Here is a 14,629-nt window from a genome sequence, read left to right as displayed (position 1 = left end):
GTTGCTATGGTCCCAACGCAGAATAAAAAACAATGCCACTGTATAACTTTTTAAATTAGCCTGCAACTAAAACTGTCCAGCACGTCAAAGATCCAGAATCTGATTACCCAAACACGGTTAACTCAGTCACAATTATTGGAGGACAGGAAGACATTTAATCTTCTTTGGAAACAGCGAGTTTTCACAGAAGGCTTAGCGCCTCTCTGAAGTTCGTCGACCTTTACCTTTTTGACATCAGCCAGTCGTTCCTTCCTTCTGACTGGCTTGTCTTTGACTTCCTCTGTGGTTTGCTGGGTTTTGGATCCTGCAGACTCGCACTCTGACTCAGAGTGACTCTCCGACTCTGACGAGCTGTTTGACTCCGAGTGTTGGGATCTCCTCCTCTCACTGCCATGCTCGCTCTCTGACTGACTTCCCGACTCTGACGCAGAGCGGTTGGACTCCTCTGAGGCTGAGTTGCTACAGGAACAAGAACATGTTCAGACTTCGGATTTTGCAAAAGAAAGTATTGGGTTGTACTTGAGCCGATTTAAAGTTGCAGACAATAAAAAAAAAATTACTTGTGGCTTTTAACAGCACACACACACTAACAAAGAAATTGTGAAAGCATGAGAGAAAGTTCTGACTCACGGCCAACAGAAGCCTAAACTTCATTACATAATGGTGCAAGGGCCTTTTTCTGAGGCCAAAAGTCAGCATCCATGTTAATCTTCCTCCATAGTGACCTTCAATCACTGGTCAGATTTAAGACACACTGTGCAATATCAAAAACCCTCCAATGGCCATAGTATGTATATGGAATATCTTAAACCTCAGTTTCACTATACTCTTAGTAACTTTATCTATATTCCAAATGATTTGATTATTTCACTGTAAATAAGAATCTGATCTTTCATCTGATTTTTTATTTATCTCTCTACCAACACGATGTCAAAAATCACAAAACAACAATATACAAACATTGTAGTACAAACAACACAGCAAATTAACCACAACATCAAACACAAACAAGGCAGTGTCTGCTGTGACCCCCCCTTTGTGTTGGTATTAAATATATGTATATTTTTTTGGTCTGATTTTCCCCCCCCACATAAGGGATTACAGGCCTGAGTGCTGAAAGCACCGAGTATCTCTAAAGGAAAAGGAGGATACAAGTGAAATATGTTTGTTTTGGGGTTTTTTTCCTAAAAAAATAAAAAATGTTCTTGCATTACTGGTTAGTAAAAAAAAAAAAAGCACGACTTGTTCAACTTAAAAAAAAAACATTCAGTGTCAATGAACGAAAGAAGCTTTAAACGTTTTGGCCCACACAATATATTTAAATTGTTAAAGAAACGTTAACTTTTGTTGACATCAAACGTCTTGTAGCTTTGCTGATATTGTGGGATGACGTCAACATGTCTGTTCGTGGCTCATTGGTGGGAAAATTGTAGCGTGGCGAGATGAACGGTACAGTCTTGATTTCTCTGAATGCAGTACCTCATATGGACACATGGGGGCGCTTTGCCCTCCACAATTCACCTCTGAAACTCGCCCCGAGGATCACTGCCTTACATGGACCGCTGTGGAGAGACGCATTGCTCTTGCAAACACACAGACTTATGTATTTTACCTATTAGGGGTTTTGGTGATTTATATAATCTTTGCTGTGATTGATACTGATTAGGCCTACTAAAGTTATATGTATGGGCATTAAATTTAAGAGGAAATCCTTTTCATTGTCCGATCTAAATACGTATACTTTAAACTGCTGTTTACATAAGAATACTTCATTGGTTGCTAGATTTCATGGCCTGTACTTTCAGCAGCTTCAATGACCAAACTCGGAAGTGCAAGACTCCTTCCGCTTTAAGTGAGGTCAAAAGTGGGTGGGACGTGGAACTAATCCTTCAATTATTATTGGCTGGCTTGTTGCTAGGTGGAAATCTAGCCTATACAAGCGGCCATCATGTCTCTGAACTCTTCCTGTTCCTCCTCCGTGTAGTTCTCTGAGCAGAGTTTTAATACAGATAAGTGAGCAGGCTGGGCACACAAAGCAAGGGCCATTTTGTGACTCTGAAGAGTATACAGAGAACTTTCTGGTAAAATATTACACAACATTAAAGGCCCAGACTTTGAGTCAGTCATTCTGTTTCTCTGCTTGTCCCCTGTAGTTATCTACCATCATGAAAAGTTAAAACTGTCCCCAGGAGCAGAGGACATTTTCCCCACTCACAGCTGAAAAAGACTAAAATGGCTGCCACAAAATCTCAAACTACAAGTGTGATGTAAGCTGCTGCAGTGTACATTTAGTAAAAAGCAGTGAAATGCAATGCTTTCATCTCCCAAACTTCAATCTTCTACTAAAACACAGCTGTGATACGCCTGCATTCTTGACTACAAGTACACACATTTCTCTTTTTAACATTAACTTTGTGCTATAAATATTTTTTTTAATAAAAGGCAAGCCACTTTGGTCTTTTCTGTATTGTTGCTTTGTTTCAACAACATGCAAGTAACCTAGTGCTTGTTTTTAAAGCCACCTTTATTGATCGAGGTAGTGTGCTGTTTACATTTGTTTTTAGATGCTGTTTTCGAAGTTTCAGAAACCTTAGGATGACAGACACACATGAAGTTAAAGATATAAACAAAGAAAACAAACGAAAAAAGTGTCAAAACTATCACACTTGTGTCAAGACTACCGGCCACAGGCTGTCTTTACCTGATAAGGACAGATTAATCCAAATGTTTAAATGAAAAGGACTTTTTAAATCACACAAGTTTAAAGCAAATTATTTAATAAACATCAAAACGTACATAAAGCTTAAATACATTAACTCTATGATGTACCTCTTAAAGTTCACTGCTAAAAATAAAAGACAATGTATGTGAAATAAACCTGTAAAATGTCTTCTTTCAGTCACAAAGCATTGTTCAAAAATAATAACAGAAAAATCACCATATTCTACAAATGTTCAGATGGGATCTGAAAAGGTTGAGAATAAACTTCCCCTTTAAAGAAATAAGTTAAATGTGAAAAGGGTAAACGACTTCAGCATGTAGACACTGGCATAACATCAAAATAATTTCTAAGTGTTAAATAGTTTATCATTTACTGACACAAAATAATAGTATTTATAATGCAGATATTCTATGGAAATTAAATACAAAAGCAGAAATGCAATGCACACAGAAATTAGACTTCTGCAAATTCTATAGCTTTTAAACTATATGAATAAGTTTCGTACAAAAAGGCTGCATGTTAAAACAAATACATTTTTTGCCTCAAGCAAAGAGTAATGAAGTCAAGGAACTAAAGACAGAGTATAATACATACAATCCGACAGGCTGTACTGTCAGATGATCCAGAAATAACACATGCACATAACCTTCTTTTTAAAATAAATACAAGCTACCTTTGATCAAATGGTGCATTGCAGCACCAACTAGTAAGACAAGGTCATGTTACTTTATAGTGATGGGACATTACACATTTTAGACAAACCATTTTGCAACAAAACAAAGGACAAATGAGTCCAAAACATTCGTCTTGTGGGCTATGATGTCTTTCACATAGGCCTGAAACCTCTGAATTGAATGTAAGAAATGGTAGGGAAATCAGGGTGTGGCTATTAAACAATAGCAAGGTCATTCATGACAGTGGTGCACTTCAACAAATCCACGAAGTAAAAGTATACACAGGTGGTCAACCATGCTTGACAATGTAAACAATCAAATCACATAAAGAAAAGGTAAATGGGGAAAAAGTGAAAAGGATCATACCTTGATGCGTTGCTTTGAGTCGATCCTTCATCCTCTGGTTTTTTACTTTTATTCTTCATCATCGTAGTATCCAGACAGCTTTGAAGGATGATCTTATGCCCTGGTATTTACTGTCAAAAAGTTAGAGGCATGAACTATCATGCAAGTCCCATAAGATTCCCTTTGCTCAGATGGCTGTTAAAACCCAGGCAATGCGACACGAGAAAAGAAAAGGGCATTAAATCGAAAGATTCAAGTGTCATTATTGAGGTCGATAGTAAAAAAAAGGGTTTAGAGCAATGACAGGTGCTTCTACAATAAGGTAAATATCCGACACATGTACATTAATATAGTCCACGGATCAAGCCGCATGCCATTAATTCTAACTGCGTCATCACAAGTAGGATAAGAAAAATAAAGATTTGAAGATAAAAAAAACAGGAAATTATTCACTACACGATGTAAACAAAACAATTCATTGTGGAGAAAGGTGGGTAACCTATAAATGAACTATTAGATTCGCGTTCGCTTTGTCACAGCATTTCATCCGAATCGAATTTTTTTTTTGAAACAATCATATCTTAAAAATAAATCGTATTATTTAAAAAAAAGACTTTTTCAAAAAGCTTGTAGGCCTTCAAAGTCTTCATAGAGTGTCTGACTCTGAGCGACAGAGCCGAGCAGCACACTAAAAATGGAGGCGCGCCATGACTGCCAGAGCCCTGTATGGAAAACAACGACAAGTACTCCCACAGCTCAGACGGCTCCAGCAGCTTCGAAAAACAGCCCGAAAACGACCAAAAAACGCCCAATTTTTCGTCAAAACGGCAACCGTACAGTCTCAGGACATAATCTTGATAAAACTTATGCGGTTTAGGTCGAATAACAAGCACGCGAAACGGTCTGACGAAAGCCTATGGCACCCTTCCCAAGGCTCAGCCGCCATCTACAGCTCCTTCCCTAGCTCTGAAAGCTTTGCCTTTGATTGACGTTATTTCCATTTACTCAGCACTCAGGTGATGTTTAAGTCCCACCCCCTTTTATTTTGTTTAAATGTTGCTAATATCAAAACATTTTAATATATTATTAGCTCAAGGACGCAAGCTAGAAGTTAAAACATTTCTTCCAACTTCATAAAAAGGTATGAATATTTAGAAGCTGTGAAAGTGTATTATTTTTTTATGCACCAATTTCATCACTTCCTGCTCAGACAGGAAGAAGGACAACAAGGAGCCATTTTAGAAAGCCTTTAGAAACCATTTCTGATTAAGCCTAAAACTTTTTACCTACTAGCAATACCACAAATTAACTAAATTCATTGACGGTTATGGTAATTAAATTAAGAAGTGACTGGAGCCGACGATGCATTTTAATGAACAGCGTCCCCTTCATCAACCTAATATTTACTTCATGATGCAATACCCAAAAGATTGTTTTAGGAGATTCATTGACACAGTGAAAACTTTAGCAATAACGTTAACAAATTGATTAGTGACACTAAGTCAGTCTAAAGGAAACGATAAGTTGATGAATTAGCTGAAATAATATAAGTAACGGCCAAGATATATGAACAACAACGTGAACCGAAACGCTAAATGTCTTTTGATGGGTTTCTGGTTTAGCTAATAAAACAAAGTCAAGAAAATTTACGAGGACATATACTTTATTTTAAAAAACAACAACATCTGAATGTTAAATGTACAATGGCTGATTTTGTGATTCCCCAAAAACAAAAGTTATTTTGAAAAAAGTCCATTGAACAGTTAGCGACGGTCTTCCAGTCTGTGTTGTAAAAAATAAAAATCCAAACGTCAAAGTCCATTCAGATAACAGTTTCATCTCGCCAAAATTTGGCTAATAGCCAAATCCCTTGCCATCTTCACGTTAAACAACGCTGTCTCCACTTCAGCATTATCCAGTTGAATGGGGTCTTGATAGGATAAAAAAAGAAGGAAAAGTTGTAAGCCCACAGTGCAACTGAAAAAGTAATTAACTTTCCAGTAGTGAAAGCTGCTAAACTATGATGAAATTGTGACGGACAAATTCATGGCTAGCAATCAGTTGGGTTAGCTAGCGCTGCGCAAGCGTTTTTCTGCGCAGCGCGTTTTTTGGACATTTCGGTTGCTACTATTGTAAACCAAAGGAGGGCTTTACTGATTCATTACCAAGGCTGTTCTACATCAGAGTCATTTAGGGAGTATTGCAAAAAGCTATCCTTGAACAGGTAGTTCCTTCAGTTTACTGTTTGGGTCTGGACTGATATTGTTTGCCGAATTGAAAGTTACCAGCTTTTTGATTTGAGTTGACTAAGGGCTTCAACAATTTGCCAATAAGTTCATTAACTCACCACTAGGGGTATGATGAGTTAGCATTAAATTTAATCATACAAAAGCAGTAATGTAAAAATATTGATAATTAGGGTTGAACCGACAAAAACTGGCATGTTGGCTAAAAATCCGACAGCAGGATGGGATTCATTGCTTGAATTGGCAAAATAATGACCAGGTTCCCCAAAACAATCACAACACACCAGCAGATGGACAACACAATAGCATCCTATAACACACAACCCACCCACAACACAACCATATAAACAATAGTCCGTTATACACATACCATTCAAAATTTAAAAATATCTTACAGTTAAGTACATTTCATTGTCATATGGTTTTGGCTGGGTTTTTGTAAAATCCCCCTTCTATGCTCATTACGAGCTAGCATTTGGTAATTTACTAGCCTCAAGAGCTAAAAGAAAGTCCCAGCAGAACATGTTATGAGAAATATTGGCCAAAACCATCCCAAAATATGAGTGCTGTGTCCTCAATGTATTTAAAAAAACTAACAGAAAAAGTTACATTTCTAGCCATTAAATTAAAATCAATCAGCACACAAAACAACAAATTAAATGTAAATAACTTACAGAGAAGTCTTCTCCTCAAATTCGAAAACCATCCCACCAGGCTACATACCCTGTGAAAGAGACAAAGAACCATGAATAATGTGCAGATTAACAAACACGAGCCACACAGAAACGCGTTATAATGTCAACCAATCAAGCTTTATTTATAAATCCTTTCTCATGCAATTTGGGAAATTCATTCTTAGAAAATATACTGTTGTGCTGGTCGCAATTAGAGAGTGATTAATAATTTCTACTAATAATTGGTAATCTATTGGAGGATGAATACAGCAACTAACTTTTACCAAAAGGAATCTGAATCAAAATGCAGCTTTACGAATGTCTTATTATAAAAAAAAAAAACCTTCTGTTTTTGGTCAAGATGTGAAGTTTCTGGCAGATAAACTACTTTGTAAGAGCCTCTAGTGTTTTCTTGTAATGGCAGAAACAACAATGCCATTGGTACATGCTCAGTGTAGCACCCTGTTTTTTTGTAACGGGTATAGATACAAACCAAATATACATTACTCTGGAAAGAGTTAAACCTCAGGCCTCAGTTTTTCCCCAGCAACACATGCCTCTTCACTGTCAAAATCATAAATCTTATTTTAAATTACCATGTTGTAATAAACTATGGGTTTTCATTAAGCTATTTAAAGGATGCTTTTAGCATTGGAGTTTTGTTGGAAGGACTCCTACCAAGACAACTTTGAAGCTTATTGTACTGATTGCATCAATAAAGTACTTACTTAGTATTATGTTTAAATTTAAGTTAGTTTTTTGAAGTTGCAATTAATTGCTTAATTTGTTTAGTTATTCACGATCTGCGAATAAATTGCTGAAGGGAACAGTGAAATGTTGGACATCAAATTGTTTTTATTCCTTTGACCAGACAATTGAGTTTTGCCAGAGTATTGTAAAGTGAATTGCACCATTAAAAGTCACAGTGGTCTTGTTCTTTTACTCTATGCACTGGCTTAGCTGTGGTGCGCCTTAAAAGTACTGATTCATGCGATTAAAAAAAAAAAAAAAAAGTGGGCATTACCATTGATAGCCCTAATAAGTGGCTTTCATGACCTCTACAAACGATAATTAACATGAATTAAAAGAGTACAACTGAAAAGCCAAATTATTTGTGTACTATTATCCTTGCCAGATAAAGACAACTTGACAATTTATTTTGAACTTCTTACTTTACCTATTCCTTACTTAAAGGTTGTCACAGCAATAGAAGTAAAGAATGTGTTGAATGTAACTTAATGTTAGGAGAGTTGGCATCATTAGTCATCAGGTCAAATCAGAAAAAGTTACTAAGGTCGTCAATAGAAGTCATGATGAAAAGTTTACTAGTTGAAATCAACTAAGGCTAGGTCGAGTAGATTTCTCATCGGGGATAAATAAGACTAGAATAATAATTGTTTATTCTGTAACGGTGGGCTTTTTGAATTTGCCTCAACTGGCCATTTAAGGAACCTCAACCGATCTAGCTTACTTTGAGGCCTCCTTTCTCAGCTACTGAGGTTGTCACTCGTTTGTAGGTTTATGCTTTTCTATGGTTGCATGCGTCAGAACAAGCAGGTGGTTGGTGTTAAGCGTTGGACCGCGTTTCATTTTGGATTCTTTGTGCTTTTTAAGACTGGAAAATTGGTAAGGGGTTTGTCATTTAGAGTATTCAGGGTGCCTTATGAGGGCCTGTGTTTACAAACTGTTTTTGTCTGAAGTAGAAAACTGGTAAAAGTACTTTTTTTTGTTATATCAATCATTGTTTGAAAATCAAATTTTTCACAAGACAGAAGACCATTATTAAATCTTAAAACTCTATTTAGAATAACTGTCTCTTAAAATAAACAATAAGAAGCACTATCTTTAAAATTAGTATAAAAAAAAACAACCTTCGGACTTAAACTTAAATCAGTTATTCAAACATTTTGACGATACAATAACAGATTGCAAAGACTAGAGTTGTCTTCGAGAATAACTTCTAGGCATAATTTGTTTTCTAAAAGTGTCAGAACTGTAAAACTAATTTGCTATGTCTGAGCTAAGGACTCATTTTCCTGTCGATTAAACCCAAATTTAAATCCAGACTTGTCAACTGGTCAAATGTTAAAAAGCACTCAGAACAGACAAAGCCCATAATAGTATACATTAAACTTTTTCTACATTTTCTAGATTAATCTACTGCCAAACCACTCGACACCATAAGAGGTCATCCATCCGCTGTGCTGGTTTACATGATGGTAGTAGAGCATTATGGTACATTAACTCGAGCTACAGCCCCGGCTGAGGGCAGGTGGCGTTATTAAACACAACTTGTGTTTAGCATCATGGGCATGAATTCTTTGCACTGGCAGTGCCTGTTTTTAAGATAAAAGCAATGTAGTTTGGCGTTTTCTCGCTGTCCTGAGCGCTAATGCGCAAATCATTAGCCGTTTTTATTTTTGTTAATGCGCTCACATCGCCTGCAGCTAAGAAGTTTCACTTCAAGAACAGTATGATGCTCATCCATATCTCTTCTCACTCACCGTCCAATCAAAATCAAGACGGCGCAGGACTTCAAATATCCACCTCATCAATTACAATGGCGAAGTTGACGCTAGTCTGACTCGTCTTTTCAAGGATACAATGTCAAGATCTAGAGCTGCTGCTAATACCAGGGCATGACTACGTTACAATGTATTAATGTTTACTTAGTCATTTTTCTTTGAGTTGAGTTAAGACCGCTAACGGACATTACAGAGCGAAGCAGAAGTTTGCTTTCGTATCCTAGCAACAATAAGCGCGGGTGACAACCACTCTGAAACAAGGGTTGTGCATGCTGCCAGCGCAAAAAAATCGCCCTCTGTGGACACATGCACTTTTTCTAAATGAGTTGAAATAAATATTTCTATCACATTGAAAAGTAACAATGAAATGTCCTTTAGGTGTTAACTACTGTCCTTGCTTTGGTTAAAAATATATTAATATAATGCATACAAGCTATTTATTAAATTAGTATAAGAAGCACTTCTTGGTTAATAAATCAAACAATTTAAACTATACAACATTTTGTTCATGGACTTTTTACCTAGATGTAAGTGTGGTTTATTAAGACACTATTGCAGAGATTAAGGCACAGATAACATGCAAGTAAATGTATGTAGACATTTAAAGAAGCTTTGAATTAATACTTACATTCCCCACTGTAGCGCAAATGACCCGGATCTTTTTTTAATCTTGACGCCATGGTTGTGGCTAAATGTCAACCCTTTAAAATAGAAACAGGAAAAAATTGTAACAACAGCACACCCTACTGGCTACATGTAAGACGCAGTAAAGACAAAAATGCCGGTCGTACTGACAGACACATGAAGCATGAAATTATCGCAAAAACATACCATTAAGCTCGGGTCAGGTGGTCTCTTTTCTTCTTTAAAGTTATTCTGGAACGTCAGAAGAATCCCTGCAAAATACGAAAAAAGGAAAAGATTTGAATCATGTTATCAAAGCTAACAAAAATTCCACTTTGTCAGAAATATGGAACATAATAGAATGTATAATTTGGAACATTTGAAAGGTTATTCATGATTAAGTCTCCGCTCATTAACATTTAAAATGAATTAGTAATATGATGTGTATGTATTAAGCAAAAGGTTAGATCTTTTTTAATTATGGCGGCTAAAATGCAACTGGATTTGTCATCAACAGTAACATTCAATTGAGAAAACCTTTAACAGAGTATTCTGTTATGTGCATGGTTTTACTAATCCTTCTAATTCAACAATATAGTTTAACTTCTCCCATAAAACACTGTATGAAATCTGTTATATAATGTATAATGTTAGCACACTAATCTGGATAAATCAACATTGTCTGAGAGAATAAGATACTAACAGAAGTAAGTTTCTTAAATCTTGTTTTATACAATATGTTGAGTTATCATTAAAAACTCCACATACATAGAGAAGCCTTTTTTAAATGTGTTTTTCTTTACTGTCCATCAAATGTTATTTAACATGGAAAATTATTATTGTGCATATTTAAATTCACTCTCCACTCAGTACCTCAAAGGGTTAAAAGCCAACACCCTATTTTGTATTTCGATGTATATGTCAGCTTTTCATAACATATAGAATCTTTATTTGACCCACAAATCACTTATTGTTTATGTTCAGTGCCTACAATGAAGAAAATTCAAATTCATCATCATATCTAAAGCATTTTAACAACTCAACACAATTTATAGAAACTATTAATAAATTATAAGTATACAGCATCTACCACTTACTTAAATCATGGTTTTCCTACGTTTGTACACCCTCCCATAAGATTTAACTGAAAATCATGACTTTTCCAATTATTTATTTTATTTAGAAATCGTTGAAAGACACCAAAAAACAACTAAACTGAAAATAATCAAAATTTTGGACAAGATAGTTGTGTTGTCGTCCATCAAACTCAGTCCAACATTAAAACAAACAAAACATTTGATAATTATTTAGGTTTTCGTCGAGCAAATTCAGACAAGGGCATTTGCCCTTTCAAGGACAAAGCAAATTTAAAATGCGTAGGTTGAAATAACTCCTAACATGTCGAGACAAATCAGCTAGTCCAAATACTAACCCAGTACAGTCTAAACAGAGCTAGTAAAGATGCAAATTCCATCCCTTAAAACACATTTATTTGCCATTTGTACTCCATGGATTTCTGTATTCTTCGCAGACAACACACCATGGCCATTTTTACAACACTGCGTCTATCTGTCGTTCTTTCCACCATTTTGCCATACAGCCCTGAGTCTTCTTTAACGGCGTCTAACGTATGATTACTGCTCAGTTCTTACCCATTGTCCAGGCCGTGTCTATCCCCCGTCGTCTGCCCTGGCCAGTGTCGCCTTTTGGGGCGATTTTCGACGTTTTGGTGGCTCTTTCGGCTGCATCGTTCCGCCCTTCCTTTCTCACCGCTGTTGACGCCTCGCTCCTCTGCTGCTTGTGTCGTCCTCTCCGCCTCTGCCTGAGTTCATATCCTTCACGGCTCTGCCCACTTTCCTCTAACGTAAGCCAAACTCCACTTCCTCATCAGGCAAGCGCTAACAGCCCGCGTAGCCTGAAAACAGCCCGAGCAAACATACATTCAAAAAGTTAAAAAGTTCAACACAATGGGTACAATTAATGAAAACAACGTTTGGCTTGTTTTTTTGTTTTGGTTCGTTTTATTGCTGTTATCAAAAAGACACAATACTACAATTTAATCAAGGCAGATTTGAGTAATTGGGATTTAGGCAACTCAACAAATAACCATACAACACATATAATCCATGAATATGATAAAGCCTATTCTTATTGTTTTCTTCAGAAAATGAAAAAATAAAATGCCCCCAAAAAAGTTTAATTTGTTTTATCACAGTATGCTACATTATTTTGGGAGGTTCGTCTTGTGTGTTAAGGAAAATGGACACGTTTTATTTAACCACTTGCCAAATCTCCTTCCATACTTATAAAGGCCTACTTAGTCTACTTAAGAGCATAGACTGTAGTCAGTATTGTTTATAGTCTAGGCTATAGGCTTAAGCCATAGTAGGAAGAAAAAGAAATGCTCCAAAACAGAACTTTGTGCAGTGAAAAAGCTGTATTAACGTAGAAATATAAGTGCAACTGTGTTAATTAATTAAAAAAATACATTATAATCATCTGGCATTTAGGCTACAACATAGTTCAAACAATAGACATAATTCCTCACATTTATGAAGTCTATGAGGGGCTTGGAGGCATTGCATTTTTGTCGAGAATGTTATGTGTGACACATTACATGTTAATAATCGCCTAAATCTAAAAGTGAGAGCATCTTTATTGGGGTTCAACTGAATATTGAAACTCAACACTGTTGCTGTCTATGAGGCTTGACAGAAGGCATTTCCCCTGTTTGTGGCAGAATGACTAAAATGACATTGTTACAGATATTTGTTACATGTTTGATTAGTAAAATTAGTAGCCAAACAGGGAACACCAAACTTGGAAAACTTCATCTTGTCCAGCCTTTAGTACAAAGTCCATAGAGGCTGTGGTATGCACTCCACCCCCGTCATTAACCAATGACATGTTGAACACTACAGCGCATGCTCCTTGCAGTGGAAGATTTCTATAAAAAGATCCTCAGCCTAGCAACAGAAGCGCTCTATAAGTACACTACAGATAGCTCCTTCAAGGGAGGTGAACACATCCTTATATCGAATGACTAGTTTGATGGGTTTAAACAGGTTAGTGTTTATATTCATTTCAGTGCAGGCAGGTTTTTAAATGCGTTGAGCAAGTTAGTGCTGCTCAAAACATAAGAAAGGGGATATGCAAAAGATGTTCTACTGTACAACCATTAAAAGCAGACACATTTTTTATCTTTTTAATTGTTCATTCTGCACATGTCAAAACACAATGTTCAGAGAAAAAAACGTGACTACTACTTTTAACACTATTAAAAGTCTGTACAGCATACACACTTTAATGTTAGTCACAACAGGACACAAACATGCAGAATGTTTACTGTTAAGAAAGCTGCAAGTCAGGTACAAATAGTGTCTCCAGGTAAGTTCACATCCTGCATCTTAGTTCACATACAGTGCAGAGGAGGGACAGTGGTGATTGCAGACATTGTATCTGAGATGTGAGCAGTATGGTGTTGTGGATTTCTTCCAATACCAAAGAGTGAAAATAAAAAGTGAGAAGAACTATTAAAAAAAAAAACCCAAGATTGATCTGGTCTCAATGAAAACGTATTCGAAGGCAGAATCAGCGTTCGAAGGCCCCTTACTCACACGGAGAGGAGAGAAAGAGGCCCAGAGAAAAAGCAAACATGAACACATATACATTTCCATCACACTACACAGGGCACTCCCTATCACCACATAGAACCACTACCCACCTGGCAGGGCACGATCTATCTCCTTGTGTGAGAAAAAGACCCTATGTGACTATTTACCATCTCCCAAGCTGAGAAGGAGACGGACTCTAGTGAGAAAGAGCCTGGGTGACTCTTCCCACATGTACAAATGGTGAGAAATAGAATAAAGGGTGACAAATTATGGAAAACAAAACACTGGATAGGCTGTGCATGTAGTATTCTAAGACATTTCAGATACATTTTATATGACAGACTATATGAGACCTTTGTAAAATTTTCCATAACAATGGTCAGATAAAGAAAAGAGGTCTACAGAGGACTGATGGCAGCCTGTGCTTACTGCAGGTGGAACATCAACCAGACAAGTTGAGAACTCATCTATCTGTGGTGATTATATTTGTAGAAAGTCACTAGGGACCGTGGTGGGATGGCTGCTGTCATCTGATCTACCACCAAGTCAAGAGGGTCAGGATGTTGTCTAGCTTCAGGAGATGTTTACGCACTGTCCTGTTTAGAAACCGTTCACATGTTGTGATGATGGGTGTAATGCTGTTGTTATAGGCAAACAGTGAGTCAATCATGTCATGGTTAATCGTAGCACTTTTGTGCTCCATTAATGTTTGCTTTTTATTGTCCTGATGTATGCACTGAACACTGAGTGAACTTACTTGGACTTGATTTAACAAACTCCGCTGTTCTGAAACAGAAAACTTAGTTGTCCACCTTATTGAACCTTCTTTCGGCCCCTGGTCACCTAACAGCACAGACTACTTTATTCAAGTTTTTTAAATATTGTATTTGAATCGTTACTAATGTTACTAATGGTACTAATGGTATTAATGATGATGGTGGCACTAATGAGGATGATGATATTGTGGATAAGTATTAGTACCATTGCTATGACGAGTAAATATTTACTGTTTTTGTGTTTATTTCTTTTTCACTTCGTCTATATTACTTTTCCACTCTTTTTACCGTGCAATCACTCGTGAACCCGAATCCCTCATTACTCCCGGAGAGCATGGCGGGGAGCAATAGCTTGCGCAATCTCTTTCTTTTCCTCTTTCCGATTACTGGTGTTGTAAATTCCCTATACTGTGTTATATTATGAAAGGA

At 36.7% G+C, this 14,629-nt stretch overlaps 1 protein-coding gene across 2 annotated transcripts in view; it reads right to left on the bottom strand.

Moving 5' to 3' along the window:
* chd2 (chromodomain helicase DNA binding protein 2) overlaps nt 1-11,793 on the bottom strand; it is a 28,129-nt gene extending 16,336 nt beyond the window's left edge. For both annotated transcript variants that reach the window (XM_079345889.1, XM_079345890.1), the window contains exons 1-6: nt 11,463-11,793; nt 10,018-10,082; nt 9,815-9,887; nt 6,662-6,711; nt 3,763-5,671; nt 225-459 (exon numbers count right to left, since the gene is read on the bottom strand). In XM_079345889.1, the coding sequence (XP_079202015.1) occupies nt 225-459; nt 3,763-3,824 (297 nt within the window). In that variant the 5' untranslated portion in view covers nt 3,825-5,671; nt 6,662-6,711; nt 9,815-9,887; nt 10,018-10,082; nt 11,463-11,793. The remainder of the gene's footprint in view (nt 1-224; nt 460-3,762; nt 5,672-6,661; nt 6,712-9,814; nt 9,888-10,017; nt 10,083-11,462) is intronic.
* Nucleotides 11,794-14,629: the final 2,836 nt, after the last annotated feature.

The sequence above is a fragment of the Symphodus melops genome, assembly GCF_947650265.1.
Source record: "Symphodus melops genome assembly, chromosome: 6".
Taxonomy (NCBI): Eukaryota; Metazoa; Chordata; class Actinopteri; order Labriformes; family Labridae; genus Symphodus; species Symphodus melops.
Note: the sequence above shows the minus strand (reverse complement) of the source record. Positions and strands in the feature narration are given on the sequence as shown.